A 20,598-nucleotide genomic window follows, 5' to 3' on the forward strand; every position below is an offset into this window, starting at 1 on the left:
AATTGAATGTAATAACACCATACCATTCGATTTCATAATTTTACCCCGGATCCCATATGAAAAATATGAAAAATTAATAAATTACTACTACACCTAAGAATTATTTTAACTTCAGTATTAGGTGATAATTTCACAATTTACCGTCAATAATGAGACACAACGAAAGGATAAGACAAGACGTGTATATAAATAAACAAAGTCAGGAGAACTTGACTTCAACTTCGACTTCCCCCGGAAAATTCAGTATGGGATATGGATTATTCCTAACCTCACCGAGGATTTTTCATAAACTTACCCTGTATATCCTATGATTTTGACTTATAACTATTACGATTACTTCTCCGATCTATTTAATGGGATTCGTTTAAGTGTTTATACATGTTAATTGTTCCAGATATTGCCTAATTTGGTTTAAGGGTATGTCTTTACTTAGTTTATTCTGTTTCGTTATTAAGGTTGCAAATCCTGGCTCTATCTAGTTGAAGTATGTATTATTCTTTCTTTCAATCTTTCATTGTTTTAGTTCTAGGTCTATTTTCGTCTCATTTTAACCATAAAGGTTAATTCAACTTCTAGATAATATTATAAAATCAAAGCTGTTTATAGTGGGGCTATCAGAGAAGGAGGGGCGGTAAGTGGTAAGAAGTACACACATTAAACTTAACAAGTCATACATAAATCTAAACCATGATTATAGTATACTTTTCTTGAGGATACGAAATCTGATTTAATTTCCTATTTTGAAGTTTCTTTTTATAAATGTGTTATTTTCTTTTTCTTTTTTGCACCCTTTATAAGACGTACACTTTATACATACACATTTATTTCTTTTTATGAATGGTTGAAAGATTCCTAATTATAGAAACTTATATTTAATAAGTTCATAATATTATTAGAAAAAGGAAACATTGGTTTTAGGTGTTACATACTCTTGTTAGTCATAATTATTGTGGATATCTTCACTCAACACTTTGAATTATACTGTTTTGTTGATGTCCAACATAATCATACCGTAGTCGGTATAAATGTAAACAGTGAGAGTTAAGCCGTATCCCATCAATAATCAAACTTTGAAATCTACATACATAAATACACCCTAAATTAACTAAATAAAGTATTGTAGTTATAAAAGGAATTATTCCATAAAACTTCCCGTATGAATAAATATCGATTGTTTTCTTTTTATAATTGATTTTGTGAATTTGAATAAGGTGTACATATCTCAACGCATACATTTCAACCACATTTCATATATCCATTCCATAATTAAGGTGATGATTTACTTAAATTCTTCCGCCTTATACTGTACTGAGAGTGTTCGCTAACTTTCTGTCTCGCAAAAATTAAATTGTTCCGCAAAGAAAGGGTAAAAAAAGAAAAGACTGTTTACGTATACTATATTACAGTAATTGGTAGTAACTAGTATGATGAGCGATTACGGCGGGGCCATACTGTTAGATGAAACTTCTATAGTAAAATAAACAGTAAATAATAATAATAATAAATAATAAAGTTGGTGTCTATAGACCCCACCTCATCACTTTCTTGTAGTAGTTAAAAGTCAACAAATAAATCATCGAAATTAAAATATTAATTTTTGATATAAATAATTTCAACTGTCTTCCGACCTGTGGACTTTTTCAATTATTTAATTAGTTACCAAGTTAAGTTAAGTTAATTAACTATAGCAAGTCAGTCAGTCAGTCAGTTATCATTGTCTATTTCTCCTCATTCCGTTAAACAGACAAAAATTTTGTTACAGGAAGCAGAATAAAATAGTCGAGTCCTGCACATACTGCCCCACTCCAAAACACAATCATCATCAATTTATTTGCATCCCCTGGTGGTCAATTTATTCGATAGTTTCTATCATCTTCCTCTTTCTTCTTTCTTCTTCTTGTTACTTCCTAATAACTACTCCAGGTGAAGATGAATAATCCTTTCAGACATCACAGAAAATCATCTTCATCAGATAATGATCCTTTCGATGTCCCTGAAAACTATTATGGAGATTTAACTAATCCTGCTAAAGCTAATAAAGATTCAAAAGTGGGTAGAGTTCGTACTTTCTCCGTCATTGAAAATACTCCTAGAAATCAATTCTTTAATGAATCATTCTTTCATAATCGTCCTGAAACAATTAAAGAATCTCCTTCTAGTTCTTCCAGTGATTTATCTCAATCTCCAACCCCAGTTCCAGAATTATTTCGAAAACCTTCTATCGTCCCCCTATACGCTGCTGCAGATGATCCCTTATATGCCGTGATCAATGATGATGAAGTGGTAAATCTGCAAGAATCCATCAATCTTACTAATGTTCAACCTGGTGCCGCTAATAAATTCCATTATAGAAGAGCATCTGTTGATGATGCCTTTTCTAAACCTAAGAAATTTTATATTGCTGATATTAAACTGACATTAAAGGAACTTTTGGATAATGAAGATACCGATCATAATTGTCAAATTACCATTGAAGATACTGGTCCAAAAGTATTACGATTAGGTACTGCTAATTCAAATGGGTTTAAACAAGCTTCCATTAGAGGAACTTATATGTTATCTAATCTTTTACAAGAATTAACCATTGCGAGATTATTCGGTCGTGATCAAATGATTTTAGATGAAGAAAGATTAAGTGAAAACCCCGTTGATAGAATGAAACGATTGATTTCCACTCAATTTTGGAAATCATTAACTAGATGTTTAACTAAAGATAATGTTTATCAAATGTCCAAAGATACAAAATTAAAAGATGAATATATAAATGAAGATGGATCAATCACATTAAAGGAAAGTCATCGTATTTATATTCCATATAATCGTAAAGATCAATTCGATTATTATTCATCTTTCAAACTGGAAAATCCCGATGTCGATCTTGATATTGTTTATTTACCGAAAGTGATTGATGCTGAATATATCAAATCAATTAATAAAAGACCCGGTTTATTAGCCTTATCATCCTCCATTAATCCTACTTCCGGTGAAGTGGTCAATCAACCTTATGTCGTCCCCGGTGGAAGATTTAATGAATTATACGGTTGGGATTCATATATGGAAACCATTGGATTATTAACTGATGTAACTCCAAATCATAATTTACAACATTTAACCTTAGCAAGAGGAATGACGGAAAATTTCATTTATGAAATTTATCATTATGGAAAAATCCTTAATGCTAATAGATCATATTATCTTGGTAGATCTCAACCTCCCTTCCTTACTGATATGGCATTAAGAGTATTCCATAAGACTAATGAAGTTTATCCTGATAAAAAAGATGAAACTCTTGATTTCTTACAAAGAGCAACCATAGCAGCTATTAAAGAATATAAAACTGTTTGGTGTGCTGAACCAAGATTAGATGTTGAAACCGGCTTATCATGTTATCATCCTACTGGGGTGGGAATTCCACCTGAAACTGAACCCACTCATTTCAATGCCGTTTTAAAACCATATATTGAAAAATATAATATTGATCAAACGGAATTCATTGAGAAGTATAACGAAGGAGTCATAAAGGAACCTAAATTAGATGAATATTTCCTTCATGATCGTGCCGTTCGTGAATCTGGTCATGATACAAGTTATAGATTAGAAGGTAGATGTGCATATTTAGCTACGGTTGATTTGAATTCCCTTTTATATAAATATGAAAATGATATTGCCCTTATTTTATCCACTTATTTTGGAAATAAATTAGAAATTGATTTTGGTGATGGAGAAATTATATTAGAAGTTTCCGAAAATTGGATTGAAAAGGCAAGACAAAGAAGAGCCAATGTTGATAAATATCTTTGGAATGGAGATGATTCAATTTATTATGATTATAATATTAAAACCAAAACTCAAAATAAATATGAATCAGCAACTACATTCTGGCCCTTATGGTCGGAATTATCTACTCAACAACAAGCTGATAAAATGGTTTCGAATACATTATATAAATTAGAAGAATTCGGAGGGTTAGCAGCAGGGACCGAAACTTCAAGAGGTGATATTAATTTACATCGTCCATCTCGTCAATGGGATTATCCTTATGGTTGGGCACCTCAACAAATCTTAGCCTGGATTGGATTATCTAACTATGGATATCATGGTACAGCCCGTCGTTTAGCTTATAGATGGCTTTTCATGATGACAAGAGCTTTTGTTGATTATAATGGGGTAGTGGTTGAGAAATATAATGTTACAAAGGGAGCTGTACCTCATAAAGTTGATGCTGAATATGGTAATCAAGGAGTTGATTTTAAAGGGGTTGCAACGGAAGGATTTGGATGGGTTAATGCAAGTTATCTTTTTGGATTAACGTTTATGAATTTACAAGCAAGAAGAGCATTAGGAACATTGACCCCACCCGATGTATTCATTGCTAAGTTAACCCCTGTTCAAAAGGAACAATTTGACGATAGTAAGTAAGTAAGTAGTATATATCTTTAAATACATCATACATATATAGTTTATAATATAGAGTTTGGGATTTTTATATATATGATTACATCCATACCGCGACGGACTGTATATAATCACACACTCAGACTTCTTTTTTTTTTTTCGTTTACCACATTGACCGAAAAAAATTGAAATTGACCTTATTGGCAGCAATCTTATAACGTATAACGTATAATTGAAGATCATATACTATACTTAGATCAAACTAGATTGTCAATTGTTCACTTGTTCGTTTGTGTTTTTGTTGGTTTTGTAAACTTCACTTATTTATTCAGTCATTCGTTATGTTAAGAAGTGGGATAAGGAACAATCGAGAGTTAGTGGTAAGACTATACCGTTTAAATTCAACTACAACCAGCATAAAGACATCTAGTACTTCCAATGTCAATACTTTTAAGACTGCAGTGGAAACTGCAGAGAAATTAGTGCAACCTCCTGCTGCTTCTAAAATATTTCATGATCCATTCTCCATTGTAAGTCATGAAATGTCAAATTTAGCCAAATCAATTGCTAATTTAATTGGATCAGGTCATCCTACTTTAAATCGAGTTAGTTCATATTATTTCGAAGCAGAGGGGAAGAATGTGAGACCATTGATTGTATTATTATTATCGAAAGCATTATCGAAAATCCCTCTCGAACAACGAAATCGAATTAAAATTGATACATTTGACGTTACAGATCAACCTCATTATAAAGGTACTCCAACCAAAACATCCATAGCAGGTAGAGGTGTTGATGATTCTATATCACCCTTGGCTATTTTACATGGTATAAATCCAAAAGTCATTTTAGATCCGTTATCTAAACCAATGGATAAATTACCTAAATTCGATGCTGTGAATGGAATATTACCCAAACAAAGAAGATTAGCAGAAATTGTGGAAATGATTCATACCGCCAGTCTTTTACATGATGATGTCATTGATTTAAGTGATTCAAGAAGAGGAAGACCAAGTGGGAATATTGCCTTCACTAATAAAATGGCCGTTTTAGCAGGTGATTTCCTTTTAGGTAGAGCATCTGTTGCTATTGCTCGATTAAGAAATCCCGAAGTTATTGAATTATTATCAACTACTATCGCTAATTTAGTAGAAGGAGAATTCATGCAATTGAAAAATACAGTGTTAAAGAATGATGATACTAATGTGATTGATAATGATGGTGAAGATAAATTAATTCCTCAAGAAACAGGTAAAGTCCCCACTAAACAACATGAATATTCGATTCAATGTCAAGATATAGTGGATCATAATACGAATGTTGATGCGGCATTTGAATATTATTTACATAAAACATATTTAAAAACGGCCTCATTAATGTCAAAATCTTCAAGAGCAGCTGCAGTATTAAGTGGATCTCAAGATGAAATCATTGAAAAATGTTATGAATTCGGACGTAATTTAGGATTATGTTTTCAAATTGTCGATGATCTTTTAGATTATACTTCTAGTGATGCCAGTATTGGGAAACCAAGTCAAGCTGATTTAAAATTAGGATTAGCTACGGCACCAATATTATTCGCTTGGAAACAGGATCCATCATTAGGTGAACTTATCGGAAGAAAATTCAATCAAGAAGGTGATGTGGAAATAGCTCGTAAAGCAGTGGAAAAATATAATGGATTAGACCAAACTAAACTTATGGCTCAAGAGTATTGTTATAAAGCATTAGAGAATTTAAGAGTTTTACCTGAATCTGATGCTCGCAGTGCATTAGAATTCTTAACTAATTCAATCTTAACCAGAACCAAGTAAGTCATTCATCATCATCATCATCATCATCATTATTATTATTATTAACCCCACCCCCTTAGCATTTATTTATAGATATTTAGAAAAGTTAGGCTCTTGTATATACATTTTTATTTTTACCAACCCTTACCTATAAATATATTATTTAATAATTTTATTCCACTACCTTCCCAATTAGGAAGTCTAGAACGCCAAAAAAATGTCTTGTGGATGAAAAAAAAGAAGCAGGAAGAACAAAAAAAATTTGATCTACAACACGAACAACTCCAACACCGACGACGAAGTCAATTCCAATTCAACTTAACCATAATCATCATTACTTTTTGATTGATTGACTTGACATTGACGTGTATTCGAACCAATCTCACTAATTAATACATTCATTCCATCCAGAAAACTATCAATAAAGTATTAAATTACTGTTACAGAATCTACCTAACTACAACACAACCACATATATATATACATAATGTCATCATCAGAAGAAACCAAACCAAAGGTTGAAGAAACCCCAGCTGCTGCTCCAGCTCCAGCTGTTCCAACTGCCAATGTATTCTCTATGTTTGGAGCCAAGAAGGAAAAGAAAGAAGAAGAAGAACCAAAGCAAGAACCAAAGGAAGAAACCAAATCAGAACCAAAGAAAGAAGGTGATGATGAAGATAAAGCTGATGAAGAAGAAGCTGATGTTCATTTCGAACCATTGGTTACTTTAGAAAAAGTTGATGTTAAAACTAATGAAGAAGATGAAGAAGTTTTATATAAAGTTCGTGCTAAATTATTTAGATTCCATGGTGATACTAAAGAATGGAAAGAAAGAGGTACCGGAGATGTTAAATTCTTACAACATAAAGAAACCAAAAGAGTTAGAATTTTAATGAGAAGAGATAAAACTTTAAAGATTTGTGCTAATCATTTAATTAGTGGAGATTATGAATTAAAACCCAATATTGGATCTGATAGATCTTGGGTTTATAATGTTACAGCTGATATTGCTGAAGGTGAACCAGAAGCTCAAACTTTAGCTATTAGATTTGGTAATAAAGAAAATGCTGATAAATTTAAGGAACATTTCGATGAAGCTAGAGATGCTGCTAAAAAGGATTAAACATATCATATTAAGAATTATATGATTTATTAATGGATTGATATAATTCCCATTCAATATCTTCTTTCATATCACATTATTTTGCTAATCATTAGTTGATACCATTATCAACCATCATGGAATAATCATACCATATTATATATATATATACTAGTTAGTCACCTCCTCACCTCTTTTTTTTAATATATAACATATACTTTTACATACAGCGCAAGTATGTTTCAGAGTAATATAACTTTATAATATCCCAAATGATAGTCAGTTGTAGGTGTAGATGTGGAGATGAGATTAATCTAATCTGTGTACGTAAAGTGAACAATCATGGAGATATATAGTTCCATCGTAAATCAGTAACCTCTAGATTGATCTACTTGATTTGATTTGATACAAAGACCCATCCCCATTCATAAGATCAACTATAAAGGTAACATCTGACCGTTGAATGTGATGAACATCGTAATTACACCGTGGTTGCAAATATCACCATCTGTAACTCTGATCTGAATAAGTCTTGGTTTGCTCTGGTCTGGTCTGGTCTGGTGTGATTTTAACTAACTGTAAAACACGTGTATGGAAAATTAGCAGTGGATTTTTTTTTTTACAGCAGCAGAAGCAGTTAGCAAATTTATTTACAACCAAAAATCCATTTACAACAACAACATCATCATCCATCCCATTGACGTGTATCATAGTATAGGTTAGTAAGACCAGGTCCATCCATCCACCAACATACAATAGAAGATGAAGTTTGGGAAATATCTTGCTTCTCGTCAACTAGAGTTACCTGAATATTCAGGCCATTTTATAGACTATAAAGCTTTAAAGAAACTTATCAAACAATTGGCTATTCCCACCACTTTCATCAATGATAATAGTCATACAGGTACTGGTGCAGGTACTCCAAGACCATTGACTCAACCTGAAATCCAACAAACCTTAAAGGAAAACAAAGCTCAGTTCTTCTTTAGAGTTGAACGTGAATTAGATAAAGTGAATTCATTTTATCTTGAAAAACAAGCTAATTTGGCTATAAATCTTGATTTACTTATACTAAAGAAGAATGAATTATTAAATAAAACCAATGAATTCATCAAATTACAACAAAATGATTCTAATTTAATCAATGCTAACTTTAGAAATTCAATTTCTTACCTTAATTTATATCAAAATTTTAAAAAAATTCATCAAGATTTATTAAGATTACAACAATTTATTGAATTAAATGAAACTGGGTTCTCTAAAGTAGTTAAGAAATGGGATAAACGATCTAAATCTCATACTAAAGAATTATTCATTCTGACTGCTGTAAGTGTTCAACCTGTGTTTCATAAGAATGAAATTAATGAATTAAGTGATTTAGTAACTCAATCATTATTTGATTTAGAATCGATTATGGATGGAGATTATTCATCCCTTAAGAATTATTCGTCTATAAGTTTAAATCAATCTCAATCTCAATTACAACATCAATTATTATTACAACAACAATTACAAGATCAATCAAAATTTAATAATATTTTACTGCAACAACAACATCAACAACAACAACCAAACTCATCATCATCAGCATTTCAAAATGTTCCAACTTCAAATCCAACTCTTCCAATCCATCAACAACCTCCCTTATCATTATCCAGAACAAATTCAAATTCAAATATAAATATGTCGGAAGATAATTTATCAGAAAGACATCAATCAATCAGTTCATTACCAGGTCCAAACAATTTCCAAAGTTCAAGAACTATATCTTATTTACAAAATAATGAAATCGATGAATTATATACTAGTTTTGTTAATGTCGCCACTATTAAAGATCCTGATTTATCATTATTAGTAAGATGGATTGATAAAGTAAAATCATCTTCATCCACCAATCCATCTTCTTCAAAACATAAAGATTCCATAAGTTCAAGTATAGCAGCTGCCAGATCTTCAAGTATATCATCAGTTAATTCTTCAAATCCAAATACCAGTATCGATACTAATAATGATACTGTTAAACAACAAACTCCACCTCAATTCAATACCATTGCCAAATATAAATTAACTAAGATTTTCTTACTTGCCGTTTCAAATTTGAAGATTTCTGATAGTTTCTTAGAATCATTCTTAAAATTAATTGATTATCAAATTGATTTCATCTTTGTTAATGATGATTTTAATAATAATAAGAGTATTTTACATGAATGTTGTTCAATCCCTCTTGCTTCAACTCATGAAAGTCATGTGGTAATAAATAATGGAGTTAAAGTAGTTAATTCTACTGATTCCATCAATCATTCTCGTACTTTTATTATCAAATATATCATGAATAATATCTCCCCTGAACAAAGAGTTGGATTATTAATTTGTAAAGATTTTAATGGAAGAACTTGTTTACATTATTTATCTCAACATAATCGATTAGATTTATTGGATCTTATCTTACCATTTTTCCCACCTGAACATATTGATGATTTAGATATTGATTCCATGAGTCCATTATTATTAGCTATCAAACATGGATATTCAACTGTAATTAAGAAATTAGTTCAAGCAGGATCTAATTGTTTCCCTACTAATGATGAAAATAAACTACAATATTTACCTATCAATTATGCTTGTAAATATGGTGATTATAAAATTGTGGAATACTTATTATCCAATAACAGATTAAATGATCCAAATCTTATTAATCAACAAGATGTGGAAGGTTTATTACCCTTGCATGTTATTTCAAGATCAGGTCATTATAAATTAATCAAATTATTAATTCAATATGGAGCTGAAATTAATAAAATTGATGGGTTAAATAAATGGACTCCGATTTTTTATTCCGCTTCGGAAGGTCATGTTAAAACAACTCAAGAATTAGTTAAATTAGGAGCGAAATTGAATATTGTTGATGAAGATGGGTATATTGTGCTTTATTATTGTGTGGTTGAAGGTCATATTGACGTCTTGAATGAATTATTAAATCATTATTCAACTATATCAAAGAGTGATGTTAGAAATACAAAAATTAATAATATGAATACTATTGTGGGTGAAGAAATCACTGCTACAAAGCAACAACAACAAGAAGAAGAAGCTCAAGTTCAACAACAACAACATCAAACCCAACAACCACAGCAACAACAACAAGATCCTTCTGGTATGTCCATATTGGTTGAAAATGATGATGATGATTCTGAAGATAGTGGTAGTGTTGATAAAAATAATAATAATGTTGATAGTATCCCTGATTTACAATTACCACCTCCAATTTTACCATTAAGAAGATATGGACATAATTTCTTAGAACAAAAAGTGTTAATTGAATTAATTTTCCCTCGGGATGCTGATTTTATTAATCTTTTTAATTTAACTACTGATTTAAAACCAGGAAGAATCACTATTACATCCAATATATCTGATATTGTTCCTCGTAATATTTTATTACCCGTGGCGGATGATACGAAAACCAATAATAATAATTGTGTATTCCAAACTGATATGGAATCATTACAAGAATTTAGAATTGATTTTGAAGTATTTCCAAAATTCGGTACTCGATTAATTGCCAAGACTACCGCTTTATCATTCTGTAGAATTGATACATCCTCCCCTGAAATTAATTCAATTCAATTACCATTATTTGATTTAAGATTAAGAAATATTGGAGAATTGAAATTTAATTATCAAGTGATTTTCCCATTCTCAGGTACGTTATTAGAAACTTCTAAATTCGATACTTATTGGAAATCATCAACTAGTTTTGTTAAAAATAGACAAACTTTGAAATTAAATGCTGCGGGAGGTTTATCTCCAAATAATTTCTTATCACCTTCCAGTATAAGTTCATTAATTGGTAATAATAAAGATAAAGAAAAAGATTTAAATACCACTGGAGGAGGAATCATTGATGGGGCTGTTACTTCTACTAACGAATTAGTATCAAGTTCAGCTGCTCCATCATCGATTGTTACTGCCACATCCTTATCTGGAGAATATCTTCGCATTAAGGTATGTTTACTTAATGATGGTACGCCTGTGGTATGTCCACATTGGTCAATTGCTATTACGGAAAATATCGATCTTTATTTACCTAATTTATCATTAGAACAATTAAGTTCTATCACTAATGATTTATTTGATTATAGTAAAGTGATTCATGATTTATCTCGCATGAATATTAAAGATATTGGATTAATTAAAAAATTATTAAGAATTATTTATTTACCGTTGGATATTTTCCTTGATGTTTTAAATCTTGAAATTAATTTAAATTTAGAAATTATCTTTCCAACATTATATGAATTAGCTCATTTACCATTCATTGGGAATATTCAACTGAATTTAGATAATTTTATTAATTTCACTTTAAATGATGTATTCAATCATATTAGAAGTTCTAAATTAAAACAATCAACTCCCGGAAGATCAATCATATTCTTATCATCCAATTCCCTCATATGTAAGATTTTAAATTGGAAACAACCTAATTTCCCCGTATTTTTAATCATGAGTGGTATAACTTTCAATAGTCAACAACGGAAATTCGAATCTCGATCCGCTAATGGATTATTAGTAGAAGATATTCGGAAAAATAATAGTATTGTTCATGATTTATCACCTGATGCTAAAGCAGCTGTCAATAAAAATACTGGTGATAAAATCATCAGTAATCATCAAGAAATAACCATTAGATCAATAAAGGAAGCAGTTAATTTCACCATCAATAATAATCTTATTGGTCTTATTACTTCAATTCATCTTTTGGATTTAGTTCCTAAATTAGTCCCTCTTATAAGATCAAGAGGGTTAGTACTTGTAGCTTCAAGTGATACTAATGATGATCAAGAAAATAATCAAGAAATTCAAAAAGAATTAGATTCTTATACTAGAGCTGAAATTAATGGATTAAGATTTGATGATGTATTAAGTTTTAAAGAAGATATAACTATGTAGAAAGACCCTATTTATTTATTAATTAACTTATTTATTCAACATACATTTAATATATATATATATACATTAATTAAACGTTTCATTATTTGTATTAACGCCTGCGTCTTGGGGGAGGAGGTGGTGGTGGTGGAGGTGTACCATGTTTAGAAGTTATAGGAGATGATCGAGAAACTATATCAATCGGATAACTACCATTATAATATGGTGATGGAGGTGGGGGTGGAGGTGGTGGAGATTTCTTATACCTTTGACCTCCTGCCAGATTCAATGAATTCACTGACGATGATGAATTTGATTTATGTTTATATAATTCTCGATTCACTGCTTTAACTGGAATAGGAACTTTTGGTAATTTTTTAGATTTTAAATATTCAACTGGTAAATCTAAGATATTATTACATGGAATTTGTTCTTCTTCTTCTTGTTGTTGGACTTGTTCATTATCATCAACTTCATCAATAGGTTTATTATTTCCTTCGTTTAATTGTTTTTCTAACCATGGTGAATATTGGCTAACATTATTATTATCATTAAGTTTTAATTTATCAAATTGTTTATCAAGGAAAACATTATTATTATTAGTTCGATATAATGATGGTCCATCATTAGTACTCTTATGGCTTTGATCTTGAGAGTTCTTTCTATAGTCTTGAATATTATGAGATGTGGTATGTTTATGATAATCACTTCTACTTGAAGTTCTTACTGATGCAACTCTTGCCATAGCCACGATAGAATCCGTTGAAGCATTAGATACTTCATCTGTGCCTTTATTATTATTATTATTGGTGGTGTTGTTATTACTATTGTTCAATGAAGTCAAAGATGATGAAGTTGAATTATGACTTGCAGGTGATGATGAAGATGGAGAAGATCTCTTTCGAGATAATTTTAACCAATTTATAGACATACATTTCTTGGATAATTTTCGAATAACTTCCTCTTGTTCACAACGAACCAGATCTTCAATCATTTCATTATCACGACAATTAAGAATTAAATTCTCAAATAATTCATAAATATCATTATTTTTATATCCTTCATGTAAATCACTAACTTGAGAAAACATTAATAAAGGATACATTACTTTTAAATAAGTAATGGCTAAGAATCTATTTTCATTACCTGATTTACCTCTAAAATCCATATTATTCAATTCTCGAATAAAAATATCAATTAAGATTTTTAAATCATTTAAATAAACTAATCTTGTAGTATATGATGTAGTGAATACAAGATAAAGGAATTTTAAGATTAAAATCTTTATGATTTGAGATTCTTCACGATTAAGATAATAAATTAAAAGATTGATGAATCCAGCAATATTAGCATGATTAGTATTGGGTGAAACATCTTCACTATCACCTTTCATTAATCCATTAAATACTTTATTTTGAATATTTGAATTCAGATAAGATTTCATTAAATATTGTTCATTGATTAATAATAATAATTTGAATTCTTCATAAGCAATTAATTTATCTTCATCTTCAAAATCATCTCCATCAATATCATAATTACTGAAATTTTCATTGGATAAAAGGTATTTGATTAATGTCGGTATAACTTGAGTATCAGTGGTTAAACATGAAAATTCATCATCGGTTAATAATTCTGTATAATACAAATATTCGAAAAATATATCACAACTGAATTTAAATAATACAAAGGTGGTCTTTTGTTGATCTAAGGCTGTAACATGAACTGAAATGAAATTGGATATTATAGTAATGAAATCATATTCTTTAAATGCATTAAATAAATCTTCAGTTTCTATAAGGTTAATTTGAGAATCTTGATCAATATTAATATTTGATTCATTTGAATTAGCACTATTCTTAAGTTTTAATAATACAAGTAATATAATACAAAGAAATTCTTTTAAACATTCACTTTCTTGTTTAACTCTATCATCAACTTCTTCACTATCATTACTTATAACATTATATTCTGTCCATGATGTGAAAGTAGATAAGAATGCCAATAGTTTTCCAATACAGAAACGATAGTTCTTAATGAATAGATTCAGATTGACTAGTTTAAGAGCATACATTGAAAGTTTATGATAATTCTTTTGATGAGTACTAGTTCCATTACCATCACTTATTATACTTTCATCGTCTGATTCATCTTGTGATAGATATACTTTATCGATTATACATTTTATGAAAGTGGAGAGATTCTCATTACATGCTTGAGAGTCACTATTGATTAGGATAGTATCAATTTCATCATCGATATCAGGTTTTTGAGGACATGAAGAAGAAACAGGTGATAAATGAAGATCAGTGGTTGTACTACTGGTAGGGAAAGAAGTGACAGGCATGCCATTGGATGGACTAGTTGAGTAGGAATATGAAGAATACATTGATTAAAGAAATGAATGAATGAATGTGAAGGTAACTATATGAAATACAACTTGAATTGAATTGAATTGAACTGAATTGAATTGAATTGATACGATATGTGATTGATTGGTGATTGGTGATTAAGCTTTCAAACTGTCCAACCCATTCAACAACCTTTGTTCTTCTTCTTCTTCCTAATCGTCTGATAGTTGTACTTATGGCTGGATGGATGGATGGTTGGTTGGTTGATGGTTGACGGTTGGTGGTTGTAAAAGACACCACCTCATGATAATTTTGAATGTGGTAATATTTTTATTTTAGCGCTCCCTCTTTCCCTCCACACGATAACAAATTAATTTGGGGGAAACTATAACAGAAATTTACACCCAAAAGGGAACAACCATTATCATGTCTAAGTCATATATTTTATATATATATATATATATATATATACAAGTAACGTATGTAATCTTGCTCTACTGTCCTACTGTCTTAAGATATACATCTGTACCCCAACCATAATAACTTTGAATACTTAACAGCCCCTTGGTAGTAATAACTCCATCTTCATCAGGTAATGTATCATTGAATATCTCTACATAATTCTTCAGTAATGGTAATCCATACCCCATTCCAGCCACTATATTTCCTCCTAACCCAGGTGGAACATTCAAAGTCTTATAACTATCCCCTTCATTGTTCTCCCAAGTTGTAAATGAATAATCAAAAATATGATTTAACGTCTTGGATGGGATCCCTTTCCCCTTATCTCTAATTCTTAATTCTAAATATGAAGTAGGTTTCTTTGAGATTGAAATGGTGATTTGGACGGGATCTTCAATTTCATTTTCAATATGAGCTCGGAATGAATTTTTAAATAATTCCGAAAGAATATAATCTAAATGATATTCAATATATGGGAAATGTTGTAATTCTTCTTCAGTTGGTAATGCCAATTCAGGATCTTGTCGACTCCAATAATTTATAGGGTATAAATTGGTATCAATTTGAATTGGAACAGTTTGATCATATTTTAATAAAAAGATATCATTAATCAATTCAGCATTCTTTCGTATAACATCAGGGATATTCAATATTTTAATCACTCCATTATATTTCCCTCCCTTTTGATAAGTTGTTTCACCATTTAATGCTTTTGTTAATTGAATATGTTGATGAGCAATCAATCTCATACTAATTCTTTCCTTTAAATGATTATCCAAGAAATGAGTGATTTGTTTAGGATTAATTAAATCAATCACTTCATTAAACCCTTTAGATAAACTAGGTAATGTATCAGCATGTACATCAATAAATTCACTTAATACATCTTTTGCAAACGTTTCATTTTCTTCCATAGTAGTAGGAGGATTTAATGATGCAGTTATTAATGATGACATGGTTTGTAAATAAATACTATAAGATTCAGAAATAGAAGGATTAAGTACCACTAAATAAGGTAAATTTCTAAATTCTTTTAATCTTCTAGCATTATATGCTAATAAATGTTCAATGGTATCTTGAGCATTTTGTAAGATGAATGTTGGAGATAACTTTTCTGATTGTTCATATAATCGTTCAATTGAAAACTTGGGTAATTCCTTATCGGCATAATAATAGATCGGCCTTTCCAAAAGAGTTCTGATTTTATATTCTTCAAGGAATCTCAGTTGTTGATCTTGACCTTTGGTTAAGTCTGATTCAATCGATGATTCTGATTTATGATATAAACTAGTAGAAATTAACCTTTTATGGATCAATTTTGCTCTGAAAAATGGGATACGTCTACTTAACGATTGAATTGGAACTGGTATAGAACGTAACATCCTCTTGAAATCTCTTATATATGATAATATGACAATCTTCTTCTACGATACCTTCTTATCTTTGACATTCTCAATTTCTGTAAATGGTCCAGCGGAGGTTTTGTCCCCAGAAAAAAAGAGGTGATTTTTAACTTACTCTGTTGAGTCACCAAACCACAAACAAACCAAAAAATGGAACCATCATCATCAGCTTATCAAAACCATCTTTTTACAGTAAATCAAAATACCACCACCACCACCACCAACCATACAAATGGTATTACAATGCCCTCGATTGATGTATGTCCACTATGTGTCAAGAAACCATTAGAGAAATCAACCAAAGTATCGGATATCTCATGGTTACAATGTGATATCTGTAAACAATGGTTCCATAGTGTTTGTTTGAAATTGCCCCAAATTGAAATTAATAATATTCATTCTTATCATTGTGATAAATGTAAGAAGCATCATGGTGAATCGGTATTTAAGAGGAAATCAAAAAGAAGTAGAATAAAAGTCGATTATGCTGCTTTGAATGATGGTGATACTTTCTTACTTGATAAAACTTTCCATCCTCATGTATCTACCTTCTTAGATTATCCTATTGATGCTAATGCTATGGATGAGAAGAATAATCCATATTTGGATATCCTTGATAATTTAACCAAACTGTATGGTTTGACTTCTCAATTAAAGAAACCAATACTTATACCTCAAGTTGATATTGATATAGTAGGTATGACATTTGCTATACCCAAGGAAAAAATAACCATTGATTATATCACTGATAAAGTAGGTGATGAAGAATCAGTAGAAGTAATGGATGTATTATCCCAACAAGGAGTTCACCCTGGTTGGAATATGGGGAAATGGAGAGATTATTTCAATACCGATGAATTAAGTCGAGATCGAATTCGAAATGTTATATCATTAGAAATATCTCAAGTAAAACAGTTAGGTCAAGAATTCTCTCGTCCTACTATGGTTAATGAAATGGATTTGGTCGATAAAGTATGGGATCAAACTGATGAACAACCTCGATCTCAAGTTACCAAATATTGTTTAATGTCAGTTAAAAACTCATTCACTGATTTTCATATTGATTTTGGAGGAACTTCAGTATATTATACCGTATGTAAAGGTTCAAAAACATTTTTAATGTATCCTCCAACCGATGAAAATCTTGAATTATATAAAACCTGGTGTTTAGAACCCAATCAGAATTTCATGTGGTTTGGAGATTATAGTTCAACCATTAATGGGAAACGATTAACTCCTAATGGTGGGTTTAAAGCTACTTTAAAAGAAGGGGATTTATTCATTATACCGAGTGGATGGATTCATTCTGTGTTCACCCCTGAAGATTCCATCGTCATAGGAGGGAATTACCTTACTTTAAAAGATATGAAAACTCAATTGAAAATAAGTAATATTGAACGTGATACAAAAGTACCGCCCAAATTTAAATTCCCCATGTTTAATAAAGTTTTATGGTTAACAAGTTGGTATTATTTGAATCATAAACAAGAGTATGTACGTGATTTACATCCTGAAGTGAAGTCTGAAGTTATACAAGATGATAATTCCTTAGAGTATACTGTCCTATCTTCACTTATTGATAAATTGAAATCACATTATGAATTAAGTAAAACAAGTCAAATCGCAAAGAAAAGTATACCGACAAAATTAATCGGTAAAGACATTGACTCTTATCTAGGACAATTACAATCATGGTTAGGTGAGTATACCACCACCACCACCTAATTAAATCTATTCTTCTTATATATATATATATAAATAGTGTATTATTAAACAATTTTGTTATCATTTAATATTGGTTGTGAAAAAGCGCATCTTCACCTTTTTTGAGTCATGTTCGGAACCCTCTCAACTATTTCCATACATATCGAGCCGTACGTCAATGGAAGGAAGGAAGGTTTTCAGGTGCAAATTTTTTATAAATAGACTTTGAAATCCAGTTTTGTTGATAATTTTATTATATATAGTTATAATAATAAGTATGACTAGTTTGACGATTCATAGTAGTAATTCAATTCCCTATCCTGTGGTTATTGCGATAGGGGTGGTGAATTCCATTCATGAAAATACAATTTCAGTTTCTCATGTTAAGTCCACCAATGACTCATTAATTCAATTAGTAGTGTATGAAGGAGATCCTCCTATTATTGGTCAATTGGATATTTTGAATTATTTATCCAATACTTATCCCAACATTCTTCGAAACTTCACTGAATCCGAAAATTGGATAAACTTTGCTATTGATAAACTCACCAATAAGAACTTTTCTCAATTATCAACTTCATTAGAGGAATTAAACCATAATCTCAACTTTAGATCATTAATAATTGGTAATGATTTCTCATTGGCAGATATTGTTGTATGGGGTTCATTAAGATCTAATGGAATGATGGTTTCAATCCTTAAGAATCAAGTCTATCTAAATATCTCGCGTTGGTATGCTTACTTAGAAACCCAACTTAACCCTCTCGTTGAACAATTTAATAAACTAAAGCAACAACAGCAACCTTCTAAGGGTCAACCTCACAAGGCATCAATGGCCTTTGGTTTAGATAATACAGAGGTTGGAAAAGTAGTTACCAGATTCTTACCGGAACCTTCAGGATACTTACATATTGGTCATGTTAAGACTGCCATTTTGAATCAATATTTAGCTCAAAGTTATAAAGGGAAATTGCTTATCCGATTCGATGATACTAATCCTGATAAAGAGTCTATGGAATTCACTAATGCCATCGTCGATGATTTACAATTATTAGGTATAAAAGGTGATGCTACAAGTTATACATCTGATCATTTTGATGAACTTTATGAATATGCCATCAAATTAATCAAAAAGGGGTTAGCTTATTGTGATGATACACCAGTTGAAAAGATGAGAGAAGAAAGAATGGAAGGGGAAGAATCAATTCATAGAAATAGATCGATCGAATCAACGTTACAAATCTTTACTCAAGAAATGAAAAACGGTACGTCAATCGGATTATTAAATTGTTTAAGAGCTAAAATTGATTATAAAAATCCTAATAAAGCATTAAGAGATCCTGTCATTTATAGATGTAATTTAACTCCTCATCATAAAATCGGCACCACTTGGAAAATGTACCCCAATTATGATTTTTGTGCACCAGTAGTTGATTCAATCGAAGGTGTGACTCATGCATTAAGGGCCAATGAATATCGTGATCGTAATCCTCAATATACTTGGTTTTTAGAATCCCTTGATTTAAGAATCGTTACCATTTTCGATTTTGGGAAAATTAATTTCGTTCGAACTGTATTATCGAAACGGAAATTAAAATGGATTGTTGAAAATGGTTATGTTAATGGTTGGGATGATCCAAGAATGCCTACTGTTAAAGGAGTTATGAGAAGAGGTATGTCTATTGAAGGACTTCGTAATTTTATTCTTTCTCAGGGTGCTTCTAAAAATATTATTAACTTAGATTGGTCATTGATTTGGGCTTTGAATAAGCAAGTAATTGATCCCATTGCTCCTAGATTTACTGCTATTCAAAATAATGATGTGGTTACAGTTGAGTTGATATCTCCAACTGCAATTGAACCAACGTTAGAAGATAGACCCAAGCATAAAAAGAACCCAGCACTTGTTTCAAAATCAGTGGTATTTTCTGATAAGATCCTTATTGAACAAATTGATGCTGCTAGTTTTGAAGTAGGTGAAGAAATAACTCTTATGGATTGGGGAAATATCGTCATTAAACATATTGAAATCAAAGATGGGAAAGTTACTCTGATTCGAGCTTTATTACATTTGGAAGGAGATTTCAAGAAAACATCAAAGAAAATCACTTGGTTAAGTGATACCAATGATAAAGTAAAAGTTGATCTTTTTGAATTTGATTATTTAATCACAAAAGATAAGATTTTAGATACCGAAAATTTTCAAGACTTTTTAACCCCTATAACCGAATTTAAAAAATCAGCATGGGCGGATTTGAATGTCAAACAACTCCGTAAAGGTGACATAATTCAATTTGAAAGAAAGGGTTATTATCGTGTAGATCAACCATTTGGATCAGATCAACCGGTGCTTTTGTTTTTAATCCCTGATGGAAAGAAACTGAAGACCCTTAGCAAGTAGATATAAGTAAGTAGTAAGAACGAATAAATGGTATCTAAAGCATAGAATAGAATCATTA

General features: G+C 30.7%; 8 protein-coding genes across 8 annotated transcripts; 6 read left to right on the forward strand and 2 right to left on the reverse strand. All coding sequences in view use genetic code 12, as the record gives it.

Annotated features, from left to right (window-relative positions):
* The first annotated feature begins 1,582 nt into the window (after positions 1–1,582).
* NTH1 (alpha,alpha-trehalase NTH1) lies at positions 1,583–4,501 on the forward strand. Its single transcript, XM_064904373.1, has one exon. The coding sequence runs from the start codon at positions 1,930–1,932 to the stop codon at positions 4,417–4,419; it is 2,490 nt and encodes an 829-aa protein (XP_064759652.1). The 5' UTR covers positions 1,583–1,929; the 3' UTR covers positions 4,420–4,501.
* Position 4,502: 1 nt separating this feature from the next.
* On the forward strand, positions 4,503–6,343 carry DFJ63DRAFT_247965 (trans-hexaprenyltranstransferase). The gene has a single exon (XM_064904370.1). The coding sequence runs from the start codon at positions 4,737–4,739 to the stop codon at positions 6,207–6,209; it is 1,473 nt and encodes a 490-aa protein (XP_064759653.1). The 5' UTR covers positions 4,503–4,736; the 3' UTR covers positions 6,210–6,343.
* A 1-nt stretch (position 6,344) lies between these two features.
* Positions 6,345–7,682, forward strand: YRB1 (Ran GTPase-binding protein). The gene has a single exon (XM_064904374.1). The coding sequence runs from the start codon at positions 6,676–6,678 to the stop codon at positions 7,309–7,311; it is 636 nt and encodes a 211-aa protein (XP_064759654.1). The 5' UTR covers positions 6,345–6,675; the 3' UTR covers positions 7,312–7,682.
* A 370-nt stretch (positions 7,683–8,052) lies between these two features.
* Positions 8,053–12,240, forward strand: PHO81 (Pho81p; the record flags this gene model as incomplete). The annotated part of the gene is made up of 3 exons (XM_064905310.1): positions 8,053–8,746; positions 8,879–10,386; positions 10,423–12,240. The coding sequence occupies 3 exons, from the start codon at positions 8,053–8,055 to the stop codon at positions 12,238–12,240; spliced, it is 4,020 nt and encodes a 1,339-aa protein (XP_064759655.1).
* Positions 12,241–12,331: 91 nt separating this feature from the next.
* DFJ63DRAFT_315569 (uncharacterized protein) lies at positions 12,332–14,608 on the reverse strand (the record flags this gene model as incomplete). The annotated part of the gene is made up of 1 exon (XM_064906569.1): positions 12,332–14,608. The coding sequence occupies one exon, from the start codon at positions 14,606–14,608 to the stop codon at positions 12,332–12,334; it is 2,277 nt and encodes a 758-aa protein (XP_064759656.1).
* Positions 14,609–15,064: 456 nt separating this feature from the next.
* Positions 15,065–16,414, reverse strand: DFJ63DRAFT_323792 (alpha-ketoacid dehydrogenase kinase family protein; the record flags this gene model as incomplete). Its single annotated transcript, XM_064907552.1, has 1 exon — positions 15,065–16,414. The coding sequence occupies one exon, from the start codon at positions 16,412–16,414 to the stop codon at positions 15,065–15,067; it is 1,350 nt and encodes a 449-aa protein (XP_064759657.1).
* A 264-nt stretch (positions 16,415–16,678) lies between these two features.
* Positions 16,679–18,160, forward strand: DFJ63DRAFT_290820 ([Histone H3]-lysine-36 demethylase; the record flags this gene model as incomplete). Its single annotated transcript, XM_064905347.1, has 1 exon — positions 16,679–18,160. One exon carries the CDS (start codon positions 16,679–16,681, stop codon positions 18,158–18,160), a length of 1,482 nt encoding a protein of 493 aa, XP_064759658.1.
* A 128-nt stretch (positions 18,161–18,288) lies between these two features.
* DFJ63DRAFT_247960 (tRNA synthetases class I, catalytic domain-containing protein) lies at positions 18,289–20,597 on the forward strand. Its single transcript, XM_064904369.1, has one exon. The coding sequence runs from the start codon at positions 18,417–18,419 to the stop codon at positions 20,538–20,540; it is 2,124 nt and encodes a 707-aa protein (XP_064759659.1). The 5' UTR covers positions 18,289–18,416; the 3' UTR covers positions 20,541–20,597.
* Position 20,598: the final 1 nt, after the last annotated feature.

Source organism: Scheffersomyces coipomensis (genome assembly GCF_036884675.1).
Source record: "Scheffersomyces coipomensis strain NRRL Y-17651 chromosome Unknown DFJ63scaffold_8, whole genome shotgun sequence".
NCBI lineage: Eukaryota > Fungi > Ascomycota > Pichiomycetes > Serinales > Debaryomycetaceae > Scheffersomyces > Scheffersomyces coipomensis.